The 22,329-nt window shown below is 40.6% G+C and overlaps 2 protein-coding genes across 5 annotated transcripts in view; one reads left to right on the forward strand and one right to left on the reverse strand.

Annotated features, from left to right (window-relative positions):
* Positions 1-7,728, reverse strand: part of LOC147170150 (uncharacterized) — a 16,059-nt gene extending 8,331 nt beyond the window's left edge. The window contains exons 1-7 of one of the 4 annotated variants that reach the window (XM_086081703.1): positions 7,042-7,229; positions 6,764-6,814; positions 6,522-6,619; positions 5,873-6,398; positions 5,704-5,755; positions 4,078-4,390; positions 195-2,214 (exon numbers count right to left, since the gene is read on the reverse strand). In XM_086081703.1, coding sequence (XP_085937829.1) covers positions 1,786-2,214; positions 4,078-4,390; positions 5,704-5,755; positions 5,873-6,398; positions 6,522-6,619; positions 6,764-6,797 — 1,452 coding nt within the window. In that variant the 5' untranslated portion in view covers positions 6,798-6,814; positions 7,042-7,229 and the 3' untranslated portion in view covers positions 195-1,785. Of the gene's footprint in view, positions 1-194; positions 2,215-4,077; positions 4,391-5,703; positions 6,399-6,521; positions 6,620-6,763; positions 6,815-7,041; positions 7,230-7,509 lie in introns of those variants that run through there. The other 3 variants (XM_086081701.1, XM_086081700.1, XM_086081702.1) reach the window with 3 other exon arrangements.
* cc2d1a (coiled-coil and C2 domain containing 1A) lies at positions 7,195-22,329 on the forward strand. The gene is made up of 28 exons (XM_086081699.1): positions 7,195-7,388; positions 7,528-7,604; positions 7,676-7,805; positions 7,895-8,001; positions 9,670-9,858; positions 9,980-10,295; positions 10,412-10,521; positions 10,607-10,679; positions 10,769-10,855; positions 10,945-11,072; positions 12,262-12,334; positions 12,428-12,561; positions 12,841-12,928; positions 13,025-13,101; positions 13,214-13,309; positions 13,964-14,086; positions 14,478-14,536; positions 15,848-15,964; positions 16,367-16,440; positions 16,513-16,571; positions 16,652-16,803; positions 16,875-16,965; positions 19,092-19,247; positions 19,540-19,671; positions 19,756-19,882; positions 19,968-20,044; positions 20,148-20,195; positions 20,298-22,329. Exons 2-28 carry the CDS (start codon positions 7,548-7,550, stop codon positions 20,328-20,330), a joined length of 2,913 nt encoding a protein of 970 aa, XP_085937825.1. The 5' UTR covers positions 7,195-7,388; positions 7,528-7,547; the 3' UTR covers positions 20,331-22,329.

A 22,329-nucleotide genomic window follows, 5' to 3' on the forward strand; every position in this document is an offset into this window, starting at 1 on the left:
TCTATCTATCTATCTATCTATATATATATATATATATATATATATATATATATATATATATATATCTATATATATATATATATATATAAAATGTGTTTGTCCCAAACAATATTGCTAAATCCCTTCTTTTTTAGAAGTTATCCCTAAATTTAACAATAAGAGAGCTAAATAATGTAACTAAAAAATCCCACTTGTTTACCTTAGCAATTAGACATGCTTTCAACAAATAATACAGTAAACATAAACTGTCAAGAAAATAAAATAGTTATCTATTACTCTTTAACTATAACCCAAAATAAGAAAATAACCGCACATCACAAATACAAAATATAAACAAAAATATTTACTTAAATCACAAAATATTTACTTTCACAACCTCAATGTCAATGTTAAAAAAATATATATATTTTTTCTTTTTTTCCCATCAGTGGCACAGATGTATTTATCTGCGATCTAGTACAAAGTCCTCATAACGACGTGGCAGCACCACTGTGCGACCAGCTCTGGTTGTTACAGGTGTGTCTCTGGGTGAAGGTGAGGAAGGAACCGTTTCTGACCGATCCTGTCCCTCTGTTTTTGGCTGACTGGGGATCGCTGAGGTCACCAAAGTTCATCCGATGCGCACGCCTGAGGTGTCTGCGATTCCTCCGAACAACACCTCCAGAGTGCAACTGAACTTCATAGGACCTACATATGACTTATATTTAGGACATCTCTGGCTCGTTTTAATAAGAAGCTGTAACGTTTTGTCGTTTTCTGTGGCGTTCCTTATATTCTGTAGCCTGTCTGCTGCAATTAGTAAATCTTGCACCATGTTGACATTCTTCAATTCAGCTTCCACTGGTGTACTCTCGGGAAGATAGGATCTGCTTAGGGTGTCAGCGAGCAACATGTCCCTTCCCGGCACATAGATGACGTCTATGTCATATTTCTGTATGTATCATGCCTTGCAGTATTTTTGGTGCACTCAGTAGGGGTTTTTGCACTATGGTTTCCAATGGCTTATGATTCACTTCACTTATCACTACTTTGCGGCCATATGTATATTGCTGGAATTTTTCCATACTAAAAACCATTGCTAAAACCTCAGTTTCTATATGCGCATAACAACGTTCTGTTTGTGTGAGTGCTCGACTTGCAAAAACAACTGGCTTCCCCATCTGCATAAGCATTGCGCCCAAACCTGTTTCTGAAACGTCACACAGTACTGTCAGTTCTTCATCCGGGTTGTAATATTTCAGCACTGGAGCATTTGCTATTGTCTCTTTTAATTTCAGGAACGCCTCTTCATGCTCTGTTGTCACTCCCAATCACTGTCTTTGTAAGTCAGGTCCCTCAACACCTTGCGTTGGTTAGGTAATTCACCATACCTATCAACCTCTGCACTCCTTTCACATCTGACGGCGCCGGCATCTGCTCATCAGCATGCACTTTTTCTGGATCTGCTTTGAGCCCACCTGCCGTCAGGAGATGTCCAATGTATGTCGTCTCTTTTTGTCTCAGTCGAAATTTCTCTGCATTCAGTTTTATGTTTCAGTTTTTCATCATGATCTCGCTCCGCTTCCTCTTGTGTCTTTCCTTGACCTGTAATCAAGATATCATCTGCAATAATGTACAGACCGGGTACATTTTCTAATGCTTGTGTGAATTTTCGTTGGAATATTTCAGGGGCCGGACTTATCCCCATCGACATCCTCAGCCATCTGTAACGACCTAAAGGGGTGACAAATTGTGAGATAGCTGGATTCCTCTTCCAGCTGCACATGCCAAAATCGACTCTTGACGTCACAAACTGTGAACACCTTGGCTCTGGACAGGTCCGGTAAGGTCCTCAATTGTTGGCAATGGGAAATGAAATTTCTGATCGATACAGACTCTTAGCTTGCCATTCTGCTTCTGCACTACAACCATGGTACTGATCCAGTTTGTGCTGCAATCTACAGGCATGATGATTCCTCTGCGTTGCAGGTCTTGTAGTTCTTCTTTCAGTGGTTTCATCAGGGCCACCGGGACCCATCTCTCTTTGCCACATTTTGCATGCTTCTTTCCAAAGGCTGGACATTTCAGTTTACTTTTCTCATGTGTTTTCCCGCAGAATTTAGACTCCACTAAGTTGCCGCCTTTTCCTTGGTACTGTGCTCCTTGCACGGCGTGCACCTCTTCTACCATCGGTCCCGTGATGGTTTTAACGTTCTCCTTAGAGAGTGCGCGGCTCTGCACAGATGCAGGCACATGTCAAGTTTCAAGTTTTTCTCCCGAAGCAGTCTTTCTCTTATCGTTGCTTTGTTACTTCCTCACACAATCCTGTCTCTGATGAGCGAGTCTCTCAATGTCCCACAGTTGCACGTTTTAGCCAGTTCTCTCAGCTCCGTGACGTAACTGTCAATATTCTTACTGGCGTTTTGGTTTCTTGTAAAGAAACCAAAACGCGTTCACGCTGGGCATGCAGTGATCATTAAACTTGTCAATGACGTCCTTGAACCTCCATGCATCCTTATTTGTGTCACCCATGTCTAAAAGTTCTCTGCCGCTCTCGCCAACAAGATAACTAAACAATTTCACCTTCTGTTTGTCATCCACTTCAACTATAGCCAGATCCACATAGAGGGAAAACTCATCTCTCCATGTCTTTGTAAGGTTACCGGAGTCCAAACACAGCTGTTGTGGAGGTCTTAATCCTTCCATTGCGTATCACACAGCTGGCTAACACTGGCCAACGGCAATCCATCTAACGGCAATCCTTGTATGTCACACCTTCACTTCAAACCGAGTCCTCAACCGCTGCCACCATGTTAAAGTTCATTGTTTTACATACGAGGACACACTTTTAATTGTTTTAACCCAAATGGGTTGTCTACTTTAATCACCGACAAACAGTGCGTGCGGTACATTCACCTCGGTCTCACACTGATGACATCACACTCCGCGACACGTTAGTGCGTCAGCATATAAACAAATAATATTGCTACATCGGGTACAAGCGGCCAAAATGAGTTTCCTCCAGAGGATGTCCAGACTGAGATGGAGTGAAAAGCTCGGTCATCCAGGAGGAACTCAGAGTTGAGCCTCTGCTCCTCCACGTTGCAAGGAGCCAGCTGAGGTGGCTCAGGCATATGATTAGGATGCCTCCTGGACACCTCCCGGGAGAGGTGTTCTGGGCAGGTCCTACTGGCAGGAGGCCCCAGGCTCCCCCGAGGACCCAGGACACGCTGAAGAGACAATGTCTCTTGGCTCGACTGGTAACGCCTTGGGATCCCCCCCAGAGGCACAAGACTAGGGGTAGGCAACCCTGATCCTCGAGAGCTTGCTGATGAGCTAATCATTTGAATCACCTGTGTGGGAGGAGGGAGACATCTAAAACACGCAGAACTGAGGCTCTCGAGGACCAGGGCTGCCTGCCTCTGCACTAGACGAAGATGGAAGTCTGGGCTTCCCGGCTAAAGCTGCTGACCCCGCGACCTGACTACGGATAAGTGGTAAATGGATGGACGCTCTCTAGTCACACCAGAGACCTTCTAAATGGCACAGTGTTCTTTTGTCTTCAACCACACGAGTACACCACCTGAAGAGTCTTAACACAGTTTTCAACCTGCAGCCACTCAGAACCACGGGAACCCTAACTTTTTTTCCTTTTTGGTTTTTCCTTTTTTGCCCTGTTTTTGTATTACTCCTTTTTTTAACCTGCAAACCAGTTGAAGAACATCCCAGCTGCTCGAGCCACATGAGACTTCAAAGCATTTAAACATGGTATAGATCGACTTTGGATAATAATCGACTCTGCGCATTTCATAAGGCCAAATGTCACTAGCTGCCACCTGCTTATTTTCCCATTTTGTTCTTATACATACGAATTGTTTTCCTTCATTCATTTATCCTTATCGTAGAATAGAATCTTGTGTTGTACCCTGCATGTCTCAATAGAAAGAAATATAAAATGTTATTATAAATAACTTGATTGTGTCTGTGCTTGTACCACTTATTAACCTCCCTATTATTATTATTATTAGTAGTAGTAGTAGTAGTAGTAGTCTTAACCTAATTTATGCTACAGGCTTTCCCTACAGGGACACTACTCACCATGCCGTTGATCTCCGAGCCGCCAGAGGCATCACCACATATGTCATGCATCTTCTCATCAGTTGTTATGGCAACACATTGCACTTCCACATTGCTAGAAGTGGTGCTTGATGATCCACAATCCACTTCTTTGGGATTTGGGTTCTCCAAATGATATTCTTTTTCCATTGCAGGTGGGTCTGACTTTGTGTCTATAATTGGATCCAGAGTAAGAACCTCTTCATGTGCATGACTTTTGTCGCACAAACTTGGCATGCACACACTGATACACCCATCAGAGGGAGCGTCAGGAATGTGGACCTCTGTTTCTGGCCTTTGTTTAAGAAACAAAACAACACAAATTAAACAGTCTTAACATGTTACTTATCTGTATGTCAATATTCACTCTTTATCTTGACTTATTTGTTAGAACACACTTGACATCAATTGAAAAATGAATTATTGTAATTTTTCTACTTAAATTGGAATTTCCCATCTTCCAAGTGGACTAAAATTGAAATCTAAAGCAAGGTACACTACTACTACATTTTTTCTCTTTTCCTATTAAAGTCAGCAAAGGCCCGGTTATCTCTGAACTATTCCAAGCTAGTATCCTGTGGTGTGGAGTGAGTTAAGACCTCGGAAAATGGTGCAATAATAATCGTAAGCGTTAAACCTGTTTAAAAAGTGCAAACATAAATCCTAACACATAGGAATGGGAAATCAATTGAAATTTAAACATGATTAAAATTTTGGCTTCTCTCAATCTTAAAAACATAATAGAAGAAAAACAATTAATGTGCCGAACGGCTCAGTGTCTGCAAGTTCCTGACAATGTAAAAGCACCGAGTGCATAACATTACTTGTGCAGCAGGCGTGTAATGTTACGTGATACTGCCCTCCCTGAGTGTACGTAAACTGTTTGACACAACGGTTGGAGTTTACTGTAAACTAAACACACAACAAAATGAATTACAGTACCCAATTGTATATTTAAATACATCAAGCACAAAATATGATTTAGCCCAGCAAGTCCCAAGACTCATGAAAATAAAGGCAGAACAATGAAATAGATTTAAAAAAAAAAATACAATAAAGATATTAGGGAGATGCTTATCCACAATTTGAAATTGTGCAAAGATGCAATACAGCAAAGGTGTGGCTGCAGCAAAATGAAAAGGCAAGAATCTTGAATTTCACATGATATTTGCAAGGTAATTTTGTACTTGACAAGAGAAATATGATTCTCAGTAATAAAGGGTTCAACGTGCAGGAATGAATGGGCATGAGGCTATGATGGTAGTTTTTTGTAGTTGAGTTTTGGTACAGTCGACCCCCGCATAGTGGTGGTTTGGCACCCGCAGATTTGCATAATTTTTTTTTCCTAGGGTCAATCCCCCTCATGCTGTGTCGTCACCTCCACTACACCACACACTTGCCATTTTTTCCCCTCGTTGTCTGGGATTGCTCACGGTACGCTATAAAATGGTCAAGAATCTCAAGATATTACAAATTTGTATGTGTACCCCATAATAAGTGGAACTACCATACTTTTGAGAATGTAAGCTCAATAAACCTCTGAACAAAACTTTGAAATTTTATTTGGAAATCTTTAGCTTTTAATAAAAACAAGACATCGGGACTCACCTGTCTGCTGCGCTATCATGACTGGAGTGAAGTACCTTTTCCTCTCTAGGCTCTGCAATGTTGGCCACGGGGGTTGGCAGCAGTGATGGTGTTAAGAGAGATGATTTAATGTCAACTTCATTGGTTGATAACTGCTCTTCAACTTTCTGTCTACTGTTTACATTCTTACTTATCTGTAAAAAATGACTTTGTTCATTCTTTGTCAGACCACACATATTCATCCTTTTCCTCTTTTTGGCTGGCTCTCCTGCCACTGCTTCAGCCTTGTCATCTTTGCTGTCACCCATGCTCTCATTGATCGGTCCACCTTGGCTCGCTTTTTGGTTTCTTACTAATTCACATTGAAAGTCGTTCTTTGTTCTTTGCTGATCTTCTAAAGAAGCTGAACATGACTGGTCTGCTTCTTCAGAGGTCAGCGGAAAGCCCTTGTGTTGATCAGTGCATGCTCGAGTCAGTGTCTGTTCACATTTCTTTGTCATTTTGTCTTCCTTGTCCTTTCTGCTCTTGCTATCATCCCTTATAGGACAAATCTTTAGTTGAGGGTGACTGATGGGATGGGTGACTGTTGCCTCTTGTTGCTTTTTAACAGCATCATTCACATTGGATTCATCAACCTTTTTGTCAGAGATGACATCTGGTTTAGTCAGAGAGGACTGTGCTGCTGACTGGTCTTTTACAGAAATGATAACTGACACCTGCAGAGGGAACACATAGGTACAACATGACTTACCGCATTATTATCTCCAGTGTCCTGGAATTATGATGAATGAGTCTTGGATTTATTAGAATAAGTGTGTCTAAAAAATTGGCCTAATTACCTGTTGCTGAAACGTATGGTCTACGTCTGCAGAAGAAAGCTTGTCACGTGGCCTTTTTCTTGTTCTGTCGGACGGAAGCTGTGGTGGATCTGAGCAGCCTTGAAAATTAAAGGGCCAGATTTATGGATCAAAAACAGTAATCACAGTAACTTAAGACAATTATTATTAACTGTTACGTACTTTTTACAATTTGAAGCAATGCATAAAAATGTGTGTTATGTGCATTAATTGGCATCCTTTACCTTCATTGGGGAAGTTTGCACTTGGTGTGGACATCTTCTTTCAAATGTTACCTTTACAAATAAGTAAAATGAATAAAAAGATACACATATTCAGTAAATATTTAAAAGTTTCCAAAAGGAATGGTGTCACGGTTAAATAATTTTGGATAGCTTGAAGCTAACTATCAGATTTATGGTTTCCTTGAGCTAATGAAGAGCTCATTACTAAAGGTTGAAGGTTTGGATACTTACTAAACTTACTTCAAACTTATATATAATATGTAACTTAATTCATGTACTTTTTGTGTTGTTTTCCCTCCTTGGTGGGCAGCGACAAAAGTATTAAGCTAAACTGCACTTGAATTTAAGCATCCACTTGTCCCTCGCCAGCGCGCTCCTTAAATGTTTTACGTCAGGAATGGTCGAATTGCGTTCAGCCGTAAAGCCCTTTGTTTGTTGCCATTGGAGACGCAATGTAGGAAGTAATTCCACTGCCTGTCGAGCTTGTTTTGACGGCTAGAAATCTGTTAACACTAACACTGTAATTGTAGTATTTTACCATTTATTTCGGAGCAACATTCGACATTCGGCTGTCGATAGTCTATCTTAACACGTCAGCTCTCGCTAAATGCGTGAAAGTGACAAGGTAAAGAATCGACTTTGTATAGGCATTAGCCACATAAACTGCGATGACATGCATCACTCGGCCACTGTTGACTAAATTTAAATGGTTCTCTTTAGCGAAGGTGACGGAAAACATTCATCACCTGTCTCGTTGTCTTTAGAAGCCACGTTTTAAGTGTCGATGAGTCGAAATCGGAACCCACCTCCCCGGGGTCAAGGGGCTGCGCGCGCGAAACAGGTAACTCATATCAGGTCTTGAACCAGATGTCCGTTCTTGAGCAACTGTTTGACCTTCGATCTGTGTTTCAGATGGGGCTTCTCCTTGACTTGAACCCGGATGGGGGGTTGGATGATGACGGTAACGACGAAGATTTTGAGGCTGAGCTACACAATTTGATGGGAGGAGGAGGACCACAAAGGAAAAAACGTGAAATTAAAGGTGTAAAGACCACTCGATTATCCCTGACTCCCCACGTACATTGAAGTTTACTTACGTCTCACTGTACTTTAAATGTTTCTGGTGTGTAGCGCCTGTTGCACTGGCTGATATTGAGCGAATGGCAGCTCTTTGCATGAAAGACTTGGATGAAGAGGCCGTGGGGGATGAGGATTTGGATAATGACGAAGATCTGCTGGTAAAACAAACATTTATAGGAATAATAATTCAATCCAATTTTAATCATCTGCCCATGTTCTATTGCTTACATTTACTATCAACTGCACTGCACAATATTGTGTGCAAAAACACAGTATCATCTCGGTGGCACGAACGAGTAATTTAACTCCAATATTAACGTTCAGTGAAATGTTTGTTTTTTGTATTCCCAATGTATTTGAATGCACTGGAAAACTGTACCCCTTTTATCCTTTATATTCCAGATCTATGTAAAAAGCCAATATAGTATAGAGAAGCTGTATAAAAACTTTGAAGTTGAACTTTACTGTACAACGGATACAAGTCAAATAAAAGAGAATTAAGCATTGTATAGTTACATATCAAAATATTCTACCAAACAAACAAAACAAAAGTATGCTAGCCTAATGGTAGCAAGCAGAGGCGATTCTAGGATCAGAGGTGCTATAAAGATATTTAGGGGTGCTTGGTTACTACAATGGGGCGGGATATGTGTTAAGCAGCTTGTCGTGGTTTGGGTTACTTCCCGCTCCAAAAATTGCATGGGACGTCAGTGAGTAAACCGAATCTAATAAAAGTTATGCAAATGAGAAAATGACTTAAAATATAAACATATCCCAACCCTAATTTCTTGAGAAGGATATGATTTTTTGATACAACAGCTCCCCAACACACACATTGACAGTATGCCTGGAGTAAACCAGCTCCCCACAGTTTAAAGTGAGAATAAACAAAAATAGACCTTGGATTTGTTTTTGAAATTTTCTTTTAAATGAAACACACAACATGTAAAATATGTTAACAGACATTAACTTAATACAGAATGATTGTTTTTTGACTTTACTTGTCTGTACTATGTTATCAAAAACATAGATTACATACACATCAAAAAAAGAAATGTGCTTGTATCTGCTAGCTTTTGTTTGCTGAAAAACAATCGTATGCCCATGACCTACTCCATGGGGCTAGTTTTTTTTCTGTGCAGACACACACACCACGCACGCCACACACGTTATAGTAAGCTAGCCAATAAGAGCACAATGGAGACATTAATATTAACACTTGTTTCCCTCATTAGCACGTAGCAACATGATTGAGGAGCAAAAAAGCAGACTAGTAATGAAAATAACGTGTTGGTGTTGAGTGGTAGAATGTAAGAAACTTTTCACATATTCTGGTAAAAAGAACACTTTCACTCAACTAGACAGGCATACACTGTGACTGGACTGAGGAGGACTAAGCCTCTGCTCGTCTGCTTGCAAGCAGGGGAGGGGAAGGGGTCCAGGTGGATCTAACCATTTTCAATCAAATGGGATGGGGGGATGGGGGGCGGGTGTACTGTACTAATGTTGTTTAAAATTATCTTTTAAACTCTATGGTTTTAAATATACATTATAGCTATAAGTTTCTAGCCTGTTAAAAAGAACACACAGTAAAAATATATCTATATACTCTATATAGCACCCCCAAAAATTGCCTAAATACGCGTCTGATAGCAAGCATACTGTAAAGTGTACTGTAAGAACCCATGAACTCTGATTGCTTAAAAAACTAGCAAAGTCTCACTTTCTAGCAATATTTGGTTGTTCATCATTGTCATATATCCCCCCCCCCCCCCCCCCCCCCCATTTACAAACTGCATGCACAATACGTCTGTGTTTGTTCACAGGCAGAATTGAATGATGTTTTGGGGGATGACGAGAAAAGCAGTCCTGCTCAGACCCCGCAGGCTCCCACTGGTGCAACTGGATTGGAAGGCCGTGTATTTGAGCGTATGGAGATGTACAAGACTGCCATCTCCAATGCAACTGCATCTGGGGAGACAAGCAAGGCTCGAAGATATGACCGTGGATTAAAGGTTTTGAAAACTGTCTCAATCTCAAACCTTGTTTCATATCTCAAGATGACCCTAATACACGTGTGCCATCCGTGTTAAAGATCTAAGTTATGCTTACAGTTCCTGCCCTTGCCATCCTCAGACATTGCAGTCCATGCTTACGTCGGTCAGGAAAGGAAAGCCAGTCAACGAGGAGGAGATGCCACCTCCTGTTGCTGTAGGCGGAAAAGCCAGTGCTGCAGCTGAGTCTGAATCTACGAAAGAGAAAGAAATGCCAGGGCCCGATTTGATTCCCTACCCTTCAGTCAATCAAAAACCTTTACGGGAGGCAGCGCCAGCAGCTCCTAATACTAAGCCACTCCATTTAGCTCCACCCAGCAACTCAATTGCTGCCATCACTCCGGGAACCCCGATGATCTCTCCACTGACACCCAGTCAGCCCGACACGCAACACTCAGGTCACATGATAACATATTGCTCTGAAAATGCTTTGTATTCCACAAGTAATGTATGTGACAATTTCATGAGTACATTTGTGAAGACTAATGTAGATGTTTTTCTTCTATTCTTTTAGAGCTTAAACAAGCAGTGTTGTCCCGACAAAGGGAGTACAAGCTAGCAGCCATACAAGCCAAACAGAGTGGTAACATTGACCTGGCCAAACAGCACTATGTCACTGCAAAGGTAACAGGACTTAAAAGCCACATGTGTATTTAAAATTATTATTTTTTTTAATACAAGCTGATGAAGATGTGTTCTTAATATGCAGAGTCTGGACTCAGTAGTGGAGGCTGTAGATAGGAGTGAACCAGTAGACCTGAGCTTGCTTCCCCCAAGCCCTGGTAGTGTGACTACTTTAGCAAAATATGTATTCAAAAAACACACACAAAAACAAACAAACTCATCTTTGCATTTTCTCAATGAATCACAGGAGACGTAGTAGATGGGACACAAGCACCACCTTCCCCTAAACCACCAGCCGTTGTTACTCCAACAATCACTCAGGAACCAACCACTGGTAAGTAGCACCATTTCTTTTTTTCTGACCTGTTTGCACTGTGTGATGAAGTTGCGCTTAATGTTTAAATGTGCATTTGCCTTTTAAAGGCCTTCCTGCTCCCAGCAATGTGACCGAAGCCTTGCAGCAAAGGATGGAAATATACAAATCAGCAGCAGATGGCGCTAAGAGTAAAGGAGATGACCGTAAATCACGCATGCATCAGCGCATTGTAAAGGTACAGGCCATGCTGCTCACATTTTTAAGGAGTCCATTAATCCTTACAAAAACTTTCATGGCACACCGTGCTGCCTTTTTAAAGGAGAATGATTATGTCATGATTATTGCCTTATTTACCCGGGATCAACATTGTCCCCCTGATGAAGTTCCTTCTTGTGTTGGCAGTGTGTTTTGGGTCATTGCATGCATGATTAAGATTCTCTCAATTACTTTAGATGGATTTTTCTGCAAATTGTCAGGCAAAATGGTTTTGTAGACTTCATTCTGCAATGAAGACTGGTGAACCCATTCCAGAAGCAGCCAGCCAAGCCCAAGCAAGCCATGACATTACCTCCACCATGCTTCACAGATGAGCTTGTGTTTTGGACCATAAGCAGATCCTTTCTTTCTTCATGCTTTGGCCTTTTCAGCTCTCTGGTAGAGGTTCATCTTGGTCTTTTCAGTCCAAAACATTTCTGACTCATCTCTGTACTTTTATACAAAATCAAGCGGGAGATCGACAGGCGGATCGGTACAGCGTCTGCAGTGTTGCGGTCTCTGTATCGGTCTGTGGTGGTGAAGAAGGAGCTGAGCCAAAAGGCGAAGCTCTCGATTTACCGGTCGATCTACGTTCCTACCCTCACCTATGGTCACGAGCTGTGGGTCGTGACCGAAAGAACAAGATCCCGGATAGCGGCCGAAATGACTTTCCTCCGTAGTGTGTCCAGACTCTCCCTTAGAGATAGGGTGAGAAGCTCAGTCATCCGGAAGGGACTCAGGGTTGAGCCGCGGCTCTTCCGCATTGAGAGTAGCCAGTTGAGGTGGCTCAGGCATCTGGTTCGGATGCCTCCTGGACGCCTCCCTCCCTGTTCCTGGCATGTCCCACCGGCGGGAGGCCCCAGGGACGACCCAGGACACGCTGGAGAGACTATGTCTCTCAGCTGGCCTGGGAATGCCTTGGGATCCCGCCGGAAGAGCTGTTGAAGCGGTTGAAGTGGCTGGGGACAGGGAAGTCTGGCCTTCCCTAAAGCTGCTGCCCCCGCAACCCGACCCCGGATAAGCGGTAGTAAATGGATGGATGGTTAATCTGACAGTCTTCCATTAGTGGGAGTTTTTTTTTTTTTATCACAATAAAATCAAGACAAGAATGACTAGTTTAAGAAAAACACCATTATTCAAAATCATTTCATAATTTCTTTTTTTAACAGCAATACCAAGATTCCATTAAAGCACACAAAGCTGGTCGAACTGTCAACTTGTCCGATCTACCTGTACCACCAGGTACTTTTCTGATTTCATAGATTTACAATTTAAAATTTAGCTGTGTGCAGTGTGTATATATTATATACTGTATCATATGTGTTTCTTTTCTAGGTTGTCCACCATTACAGGGCTCAGAGAGAGATTCGCAAAACTTTATCGGTGTCCTGGAAACAGCTATGAAAATAGCAAATCGGGATCCAGACGCAGAAGAAGAGGAAGAAGACAGTCCAAGGGAGGCTGCCAAGGTAAGAAAAACTAAAACATTCTAATAAATATACTGCCAAGTGCTCTAATTGATATACAGCCAGAGATTTTGATTGGATTGCCTTTAGACTCCAGATAGAAATACAGTCTGTTGTATTTACTCATGTATTGAATGTGATGTTTTTTTTACTGGTTTATTGCTCCTCCTTATGTAATCAGGTATGTAATTCTGTTGATATTATATTTTATATTATTACGTATTATGATGACAGTCTCATTATCATCTCTATTTGCATCCTTATTAAAAACTTTCTCCTTAGTCTTCCGTGCGTCTATCTGCGCAGAAAGCTAAATCTCCAGGGCCTCAAACCCCTGGCGGCTCCACAACACCAAAACTGGGGGCCAAAGGTGTGTTGGCAGTGTAACTCCAAGCCATGCCTGCATATCCATGCTTTGACTGCTACATAAGGGCATCACCTATTTTTCTCTTGATTAAAATTTTAGCCCAACAGCAAGTGGATTTCCTGTTGCTACGGCGACAGGCTTTTTTGCGCGCAGCCCTGGCCTCAAAGAAGATGAAGGTATTCAATAGAGTTGTTTATTTGGGGTAGATTGAGTGGCTGACATTGTTGTCTTTCTGTAAGATTTCTAACCACAACAACCCTTTAAAAAAGTCTTGATTATATCTTGTAGGATATGAAGGGAGCAGCACAGCACCTCAGACATGCCAAAGGACTGGACCCCATGATCGAAGCCGCCAAGTCTGGCCTTCCTGTTGATATCACCAAGGTTCAACATTTATGCAATTAATGAAACACAAGATAATATTGAAGTCTTATGTATGTGGCATAATATGTCTGTTAGCCTGCCTCAGGGCAGCTGTGGCTACTTACGTCACCAGAGTATGAGTAATGTACGGTAGCCAATGTGAAGCGCTTTAAGTGTGCTACATAAAAGCACCATTATTATCATTATAGGTCTATTGTACATATATATTGTCTGTGAGTCTAGAACAGATCCCACATGACTTCTTTCATTTGGTTTGGGTCTCATGATTTTTTCCCCCTGTAACTTAATGGTTGACACTGAGTCACAATATAATTATAAAATAGAATATTATTTCTGTGCCACTGTTTCTTTGCGTCTAGTATTCATAACTTCAAATATAAATTGGAAAGTTGATTTGACAGGGGTGCATGTACCTGATATTTCTAGGTGTTCTGCATCACAGATAAAATTTTAAGTTATTTTTTATTTTATTAAATCACCTTTGTTATTTTGGGGGGCTTTTGGCCTTTGTTATTTTGGGGGGCTTTTGCACAATGGGCCTGACAGTTGTCAGATGTTCGTGCTTATTTGGGTCTTTGTTTCATGTCTAGAATGTTTAAAATTACTTTTTATAATGTACAGTATATATTTTCTTTATATTTGTACTTGTCTCAGATACCCATCAGTCCAGTCAATGAGGAAGACTTCTTGCTGACTCGTTCCCGTACATCTCCTCTTTCTCCTCGTACCAGTGAGCAATATCACGGCCTAATGGACCTTTTGCGAAAGCAACATGAGGTCAGTATTCACATTTTGTTTCACTCTTACAGCAGCATAAGCAAGTATTCACATACGTGTGGACACAATTGTCGGTTTCCCCTCTGTTAATGAAAGAAAAACAAAATTAAGTTTAGAATACCATCATTTTTGTCCAGGCCTGTTTCATAAGAGAAAGGAACAAATCTATTGAACCACAACTCAAAAGCAATGTATGATTTTCATTGGTTAAATTTGCATTACATTTTTATTTATTTATTTTGTCAGATTCAAGTTATTTCTCTGACCCTTGTGGGTTTTTCGTTCATTATCAGATCAACAATTTTGTCCACGTGTACAAGATGTTGAATGATCTAATTGTGGATGCAAACCATTCCACTGCATTTGTTTCTGTCTCCAACTTGATCTCTAGAAATGTCTGAGTCACTCACAGCAGTTCATACTCATGGGCAATGTTGGCGAGGCTCTCAAGTAAGAACATGTTGCTCAAAGATTTGTTTATTTGTTTTATTTTACATCATCTTCAACCCAAAACCTTACATACAAGCAATTACTTTATGTGCAGGTGATTTTTTTTTTTACCTTTAGTTTAATTGACCAAAACATACAATTATTGGAGACTCAGTAAAGTAAAATACAACTGCACAATCTAATACCATCCAATGTTTGGGAAATTTTGCACTCTAGCTAACATTACCAAAATATTAGTGACATTACTGTTACCTGCAACTGCAAAAGTACCGTACACATATCAAAACTAAAATGCTGTCTAATGGTGTCAAACTAATTATCTTTGCAAAGGCAATATTTAATGGTCATGGTTCTAATGAAATTGTACTGCTTTAATCTTTAGGAGTCCAGCTTTACTCCTAAACTTGTTGGAAGTAATCTCAACACATTTATTTTTTATTTTTTAACGAGTGGCAATCAATAATAATCAGTTATGTGCTCAATTCCAAGACAGTATCCATGCCTATCATTGCCACAGCATGTCTGATGCAACATGTCTGCTACAAAAGACAATGGATGAATAAAATAAACAGGCAAATAAGTACAATTGATTAATAAATACAATATTTATACTGTATATACAATATATTCATATAGTGATTCTCAACTAGTAGATCGGGACCCAAAAGCGTTGTAGACCTATTTTGGGTCGGTCTCAGAGAGCTAGTAAAAAATGGCATGTATTTTTTTACTGGGATTATTCCAGTACAATAAAGAGGCATATTGCTCTCCCACATGGAACTTATTAGGTAATAAGTGTACCATAGTTGCCTCACACTAGTTTACTCCGTAAACAAATACTACTGCTCAGTCACCTGCTGGAGGACGTAATTGTGAGCAATATGCTTTTGGCATTATATCAAACAGCATTCGAAAATATAGTATACACATGTTTTCGGAGGCTATTTTCAAAAAAATCATGTTCTTTATTGTTCGTAAATTCTACATAAGTGAGTCATGACTTTTGCAACAATTGGAAAATGTGTCCCAAGTGACAACAGTTGAGAACCACTATTGTTATTTAAAAACAATGTTTAGTAAACAAGAAAATCACATATCTTTCACAGCTGCTATAGTTTGTTCGCTTTCGTTCTTTTCTCAAAATAATGATGTTTATTACCGTAGTTTGACGAGGTCTAGCATCTTAAAATCTTGTTCAAGTGCCTGTATTATTAAACTAGTTATATAGGACTACAATTGTTCTAGACAGGTATATTTTGTATAAACTGTATACTGTATTTGTGCTTTAGGCCTGTGTCTGTGTTTCTCTAGGTGTGAAAAGCTTGTAGAGGAGTCATTCAAAAATATAGAAATGCTGAAGAATTCCTACACCAATGGCCAGCCAGTGCCCAAGTGTCACACGAAAGAGAAGACCTTCAGTGTTGTCAAGTCAGTCGCAAAATCCTAGCAAACATTCAAATTAAATACTAGTACATTTGATGTGGTTTGGGGTTTGGAACAACTAGGAAAACTCTATTGTGCTTTGTTTATATAAGATATACGCTATTTCATGTATCAATTACAATACATTTTTTGAACACATTGAATATGGGTTTAGTAGTTTGTCCGTAAAAGTAGTTGTGTATCAACTGAATATTCGTATTGGCATAATTCATGTTTTCAGTACTTGATTCACAGTGAGTCACTGTGACAGATTTTCCTTGGGCTTCAGTAACCCACCAAGCTGGTAGCTAAATGACTAATTTAACAGTCTTGTTTGGATCACAGTGATGCTGACTGCTTGATATCTGTCACTCATACTGAGCTCAAGACCCCTATCTGTTTCTGTAGGAACTACCCCAATCTGACTCCCAATGACATGATACTGTACATCATCAGAGGCATCAACCTACCAGTTCCCTCAGGTAGGCAGATTTCTTGCCAATCTGCTACAAATGGAATTGTGTGTGAATTTACACCTCTGAGTCTGTCTTCAGGTGTCTCGCCTAATGATCTGGATGCCAGTGTGAAGTTTGAGTTTCCTTTTCCCAGTGCGGTAAGGAGCTGTCACATCAAGAGAAAAAGGAAGCAAAAGATGGTGTTATTTAAAAAAAAAATTTTTTTTTCCATGTGTAGGAGGAGGCACAGAGGGACAAAACCAGCACAATCAAAAGTACTAGTAGTCCAGAATTTAAAGAGCAATTCAAACTCAACATCAACAGAGCGCATCGAGGATTTAAACGAGTCGTCCAGTCCAAAGGCTTCAAATTTGAAATCGTCCACAAGGGGTACAAATCAGAACTGCTTTAATGTTGATGCCTGAATGATCCCTCTGAAATGATGTTCTGCATATTTACAGAGGCCTCTTTAAAACAGACAAGGTTGTGGGCACAGCTCAACTGAAGCTTGAGGGTCTGGAAAACCACTGTGACATCAGAGAGATTATCGAGGTGAGTTGTTTTGATTTGTATTTTAAAAAATAATAATGTGAATTATAATGTATAAATACATTTATAGCATCCACAAAAGTTGAATTGAGGGAACTGGAGTCTTGATTGTTGAGGATGTTTCTCCTTTACATTGTTGTCCATGAAGACATGACTATTATTTTTTAAGTGCATATGAACTATTGACTCTGGACCCAAAGAGACTACCCTCCTATGCTGTGACATGTATTTGGGTCGCTTGCCTTGTTCACTGCGGAGGTCATTGCACTCCTAAGTCCTCACTATGCTACATTGCTGCTGCAACCATGCTTGACTGCAGGGATGGTGTTAGTCAGGTGATGAACGCTGCCTGGTTTCCTCCAAACATGACTTGACATTCACGCCAAAGAGTTCAACCTTTCTCATCAGACCAGAGAATTTTCTTTTTCATGGTCTGAGAGTCCTACAGGTGACCTTTGTCAAACTCCAGACAGGCTACTATGTGCCTTTTACTAAGGAATGGCTTTCCTCTGGCCACTATATCATACAGACCTGATTGGTGCTGTAGAGATAGTTAGGACCGCAGGAGCTCTGACAGAGTAACAATTAGGTTCTTGCTCACTTCTCTGACTAAGGCACTAGGAAGAGTCTTGCTGGTTTGGAACTTTTTCCATTTACGAATGATGGAGGCTTATGCTCATCGGAACCTTCAAAACAGCAGAATTTTTTTCTGTAACCTTTTCCGGATTTGTGCCTCGGGACAATCCTGTCTTGGAGGTCTACAGACAACTCCTTTGACATCATGCTTGGTTTGTGCTCTGACATGCACTGTCACCTCCATCCATTCATTATCCATACCGCCTATCCTCACTAGTGGCACCTGTGGGACCTTACAGACCACTAGTGGTGGGCGAACTCGGTCCTCGAGGGCCGTAGTCCTGCAGGTATTGGATGTTTCCCTGCTCCAACGCAGCTGATTCCAATCAACAGGATAGTTATCAGGCTTATGCAGAGCTCGCTGATGAGCTCATCACATATCAGCTGTGTTAGAGAAGGGAAACATCCAAAACCTGCAGGACTCCGGCCCTCAATGACCAAGTGTGCCCACCTCTGTTATAGACAGATGTGTGCCTTTCCAAATCATGTCCAATCAACTGAGTTCACCACAGGTGAACTCCAATTTTTGCTGTAGGAATCTGTCAAGGATGAGCGTGGAAACATGATGCACCTAAGCTCGATTTGGAACTTGGTAGCAAAGGTTGTGAATACTTCTGTACATGGGGTTTCTTGTTTTTTATTTTGAATACATTTGCAAATAATTTACAAAAACAATCACCTAACTTTTCATCAAACTTTTTCCATGTCATTATCAGGTGTTGTGTGTAGAATTTTGAGGAAAAAATGTATCCCATTATGAAATGAGGATGTAGCATAACAAAATGTTATAAAAGTGAAGCACTGTCAATACTTTCTCGATGCACTTTAAAGGACTAACACAATTTGTCTGTTTTTTCTCCTTCGGTTTTGGTGTTACAGACCTTTTTCTTCTGGTGCATTTGCATGATTGATATTTACTCCATATGCAGCACTGAATGTTTTAAAGTGCTTTATAAATAAAGTTGAGTTGAGTTGATGAAGGAACAGGTAGGATGCCCGCAGATTTGAGCTTTTCTCTAAACCCCAGTTTCGAGGTTTCTGTCCTTACCTGCCTACGCTTTGTAGTCTAAGAACCGCAATGGTGTAAAAGTGAATTGGGAGGTAGCATCGAGTGATTCAGTGCTTGCCCTGTAGCAAGTCTCTGGTTCTGGACCTTGTTTGTGCGGTCAGTTGTGGTGGTTATGGTTATGATGTGGAGTATTGCCAACCATTGGAGTTAGAATAGTAGCTAGATGTTTGGCAATGTTCTAGGTGGTGAAGTTGATGCTATTGACAACTGGCTCGAGAGGATTGCCTTCCTTGTGAGTTTTTGGTATTCCATAAATGCCAGGGGTCTCTTCCCAGGTGGTATAGTACAAATGATAATACTTAATTGCAGTCAATGCCTTCCTCCTTTTTTTTTTTTTTTTTGCTTCTGAAGACATTTAGACCATGTATACAGACATGAATATGCTTACATGTACACACTAGATTGGAATGTTTGTTTCTCTTAGGTGATGGATGGACGTAAAGCCACAGGTGGCAAGTTAGAGGTGAGGGTGAAAGTCAGAGAGCCCATATCCGGGGTAGAACTGCAGCCTACGACAGAGAAGTGGCTAATCCTTGAACCGGTCTCCCCCCTCTCACCCCCAAAGAGACAAAAGGATCGGGTGAGACAACCACCTTTATTGTGTCCATGTACTGTAAGTCAGTCTGACATTGTCAACATTCTTCAGTGCTCCTTTACTGCTTGCTCATCACTGATCAAAGATGCTCCTATGAGTATCAATTCATGCACAAGTGTCATGGGCTCAGTGCTGAAGAGCATTGTTGATATATGCTGTAAACGAGGGTCCTAAATTGTGCATTATTAATAGAGCTTTTGGTGTGGTCATAAATAACCATTTTGTATTCATGCAGAATGATACACAACACTAAGATATGATGTCATTTCAACATCAGGCGCCATCTCCTCGATCCAAACCCAAACATGAGATGAGCAACAGGAGCAGTCACTCCAGCAGCTCTCCTCCCCAGTACAAGCTGCACAGCTTCAGCCTCCTCAACTACGACAAAGAACGGTTAGAGAGAAAGGTACTCATGTGTATGTGTTTAACTGTGTGTATGGCATTTAATTTCTTCAATGCCCAATCAGTCACTGTGTTTTTTTCCCCTTAGATTGTAGAGTACAAAAAGAACCGGCGGGATCCCCCATCTGATGTCATTCATCAGCACAAAGAAATCACACACAGGCTTCAGTGGCAAAAAGCGCAGCTGGAGCGAGCATCTCCTGCTCTTCTCACAGGTAACACACAAACATCTGATTCCTATGAAAGCAGCATATCATTTATAAATATACTCTAACGCTCTTTTTCCTTCTTTGTGAGCAGAGTATGAAAATGTGTTGCGGCGCTTCACCCAAGGACTCGCTGACTCAGTCAAGACATTTTCAAGTCAAGGCAATAGGGTGAATGCGGGATGTTATTCAAAAAATGATGTCCGCCAATTACTTACATTCTATGTGTCAGTATGTCCCTGTGTGAAGTCACCATTCTTTTTGCTGTTCATAGGATGCTGCCAAGGACGCGCTGAGTAGGTTGAAGATGGTCGAGACTGAGGTGAGGGTTCTGGCGTAGTGTATTGCTAATAGAACTGTATGCCATCTTTTTATGAGTGCTTTGTGGAAAGGGTTGATCTTGTATGTCTATTTCATTCAACAGCTGGAATCACTGAAAAGGAAGCGCGCTGGATAAGAAGAGACTCATTTGGCAAAAGATTGGCTGGAGGACTGTTTCCTTTTCTCTTTTCACCGACATCAACACAAGCACTCGCAAGGTCTTTGACATGGTTCTATGCTGCACGCCCATGACCATGACTAATGCATGGAGCCACTTGTGCTTGGTCAATTCATATTTTGGTGAAAAAAACAACACATAAAAGGGAAACCTGCAGTAAATAAAAACAATGAATAAAATAGTTTTATACTAAAAGAGGCAATTACTCTTAAAAGGACAAACACTACAGAAAACCTCAATTATTTTCTATGTCTTCATTTTTTTCTCTTCATTTTTTTTTCACCTTTCCTCTTTATTTTATGGGCATAAGGATTTTAATCTAATGTGTCTGCACCAATGTTCCCAGATTACTGTAATCTTCTGCATTTGCAGTAGTGTGATATGGGAGTAAAAAAAACAGGGCTTTGGGGCACCACAGCCTACATCCCATAATGGGGGATTAGTGTTTGTGTCACCAAGGAGACAACTAGATCAGACATAAAGTCGCCTTTGGGGTTGCAAAAGTGGGGAGTGTTAACAGTGCGCTATGAATGTGGTAGCAGCTTAGCTCTGCCTTCGTCATCAGCAACTTGCTCTTTGTCGCCTCCTTCACCTTCTCCGTCTTCACACTAATTCCTTCACATACATTCAGAGATTACTGAGAGTTACATGCGGCTCCATTTGGATTTTCTTCCAAGTCTTGAACAGAGTTAAGTCCTCTGTGAAAATAATTAACAGCTGCTACCGCTTTTACTGTGGATTCATTCATACAAATCCTGGATGCAGCCGGCATTTTTTTGCAATGGTGGGACAAATTATTACTATCTATCTAACCATTTTCGAATGATTATCATGTTGAGGGTGCTGGCGAGCTTTCAAAGCAGTAATTAAGTTAGTATTTATTCATGTTTACTCACTGCAAGTTGTCTCTGACAGTTAATAGAGCAATCATTCATGTCAGTTCACGTCTGTGGCCTCTACTGGAACGGGTCTGAAAGTCTACTTTTGTGTAGCTTCACATTTGGAAAATCAATCAGTTTCACATATACACTCATTTATATAACAGTTTATGTCATAGTTCTGCTGAGTGTTTTTTTTCTTTATGGAGCAGACAAAAAACATTCTATGTGAATAATGCTGAACTTCGATGACTAACTCTGTTTATTAGCATGAAATGTAAAAAACTAAATAATGAAAATGCCACTTTCAGTTCTAATCAAGTGGATTGGTGCGATATGGCAACAGTAATGCGAAAAGAAAAAAAACTTACTGATGGTGCACTATCATTACTTATCACCCAATGAATTGACCTATCATTTAAAGTGTGTAGAACAGTTTTATTGAATCAGTAAATTAGCTCCAACCATGCAAAGCGATTTCAAGAAGTATGAATCTATTTTACTTATGTCGCCTGATTTCACACCTAGTTGTGCAAGCTTTTAATTCCACATCACCTCAAAACACAACCTGACACATTACCCGCTCTTTTGAGTAAGAGGCTGCCTTGTTGTCATGGTGACAAGCTCATCAGCATTCAGTGTGGCTTTTGGATGGTTGGGCCGAAGGATATATTGCAAAACTTTGCTTGTCTGGAAAAAATAATTACACTTTTATATTGACAATCTTTAAATTTCCCTCTGCGTTGAGGCTACACTCCATTGAAAAAGAATGAGTTTCCAGGGAAAGCGCCAAAGTGGTGTGGGTATTGTTTGTCATTACAGCTTCTGCAGCAGTATACAGTATGTATCCCTCTTGGCTTGCTCTTGTTCAACAAATCACTTTTTTTATTCTGTTCGTTCGTGTCGGGGCAATCAGAAACACATACTATTTATGTACAGAAGAACAGAATTGTATGTTCTCTGCATTTTCAAGTGTGTGTCATGATGATTCGTGTAACTCAAAGCGGGAATGAATCAAGGCTGTTATTTTATGTACAGGGTTTGTTTTAATATCAATAAACGGTAAACTGTTTGTTTCA

The sequence above is a fragment of the Leptonotus elevatus genome, chromosome 8 (genome assembly GCF_054856555.1).
Source record: "Leptonotus elevatus isolate MCC_2025b chromosome 8, RoL_Lele_1.0, whole genome shotgun sequence".
Classification (NCBI taxonomy): Eukaryota; Metazoa; Chordata; class Actinopteri; order Syngnathiformes; family Syngnathidae; genus Leptonotus; species Leptonotus elevatus.

Coding starts and splice junctions, on each gene's coding strand:
- cc2d1a (XM_086081699.1), top strand. CDS start 7,548: ATGAGTCGAAATCGGAACCCACCTCCCCGGGGTCAAGGGGCTGCGCGC. Junction 8,002..9,669: donor ATAATGACGAAGATCTGCTG/GTAAAACAAACA, acceptor GTTTGTTCACAG/GCAGAATTGAATGATGTTTT. Junction 16,804..16,874: donor TTTGAAATCGTCCACAAGGG/GTACAAATCAGA, acceptor GCATATTTACAG/AGGCCTCTTTAAAACAGACA.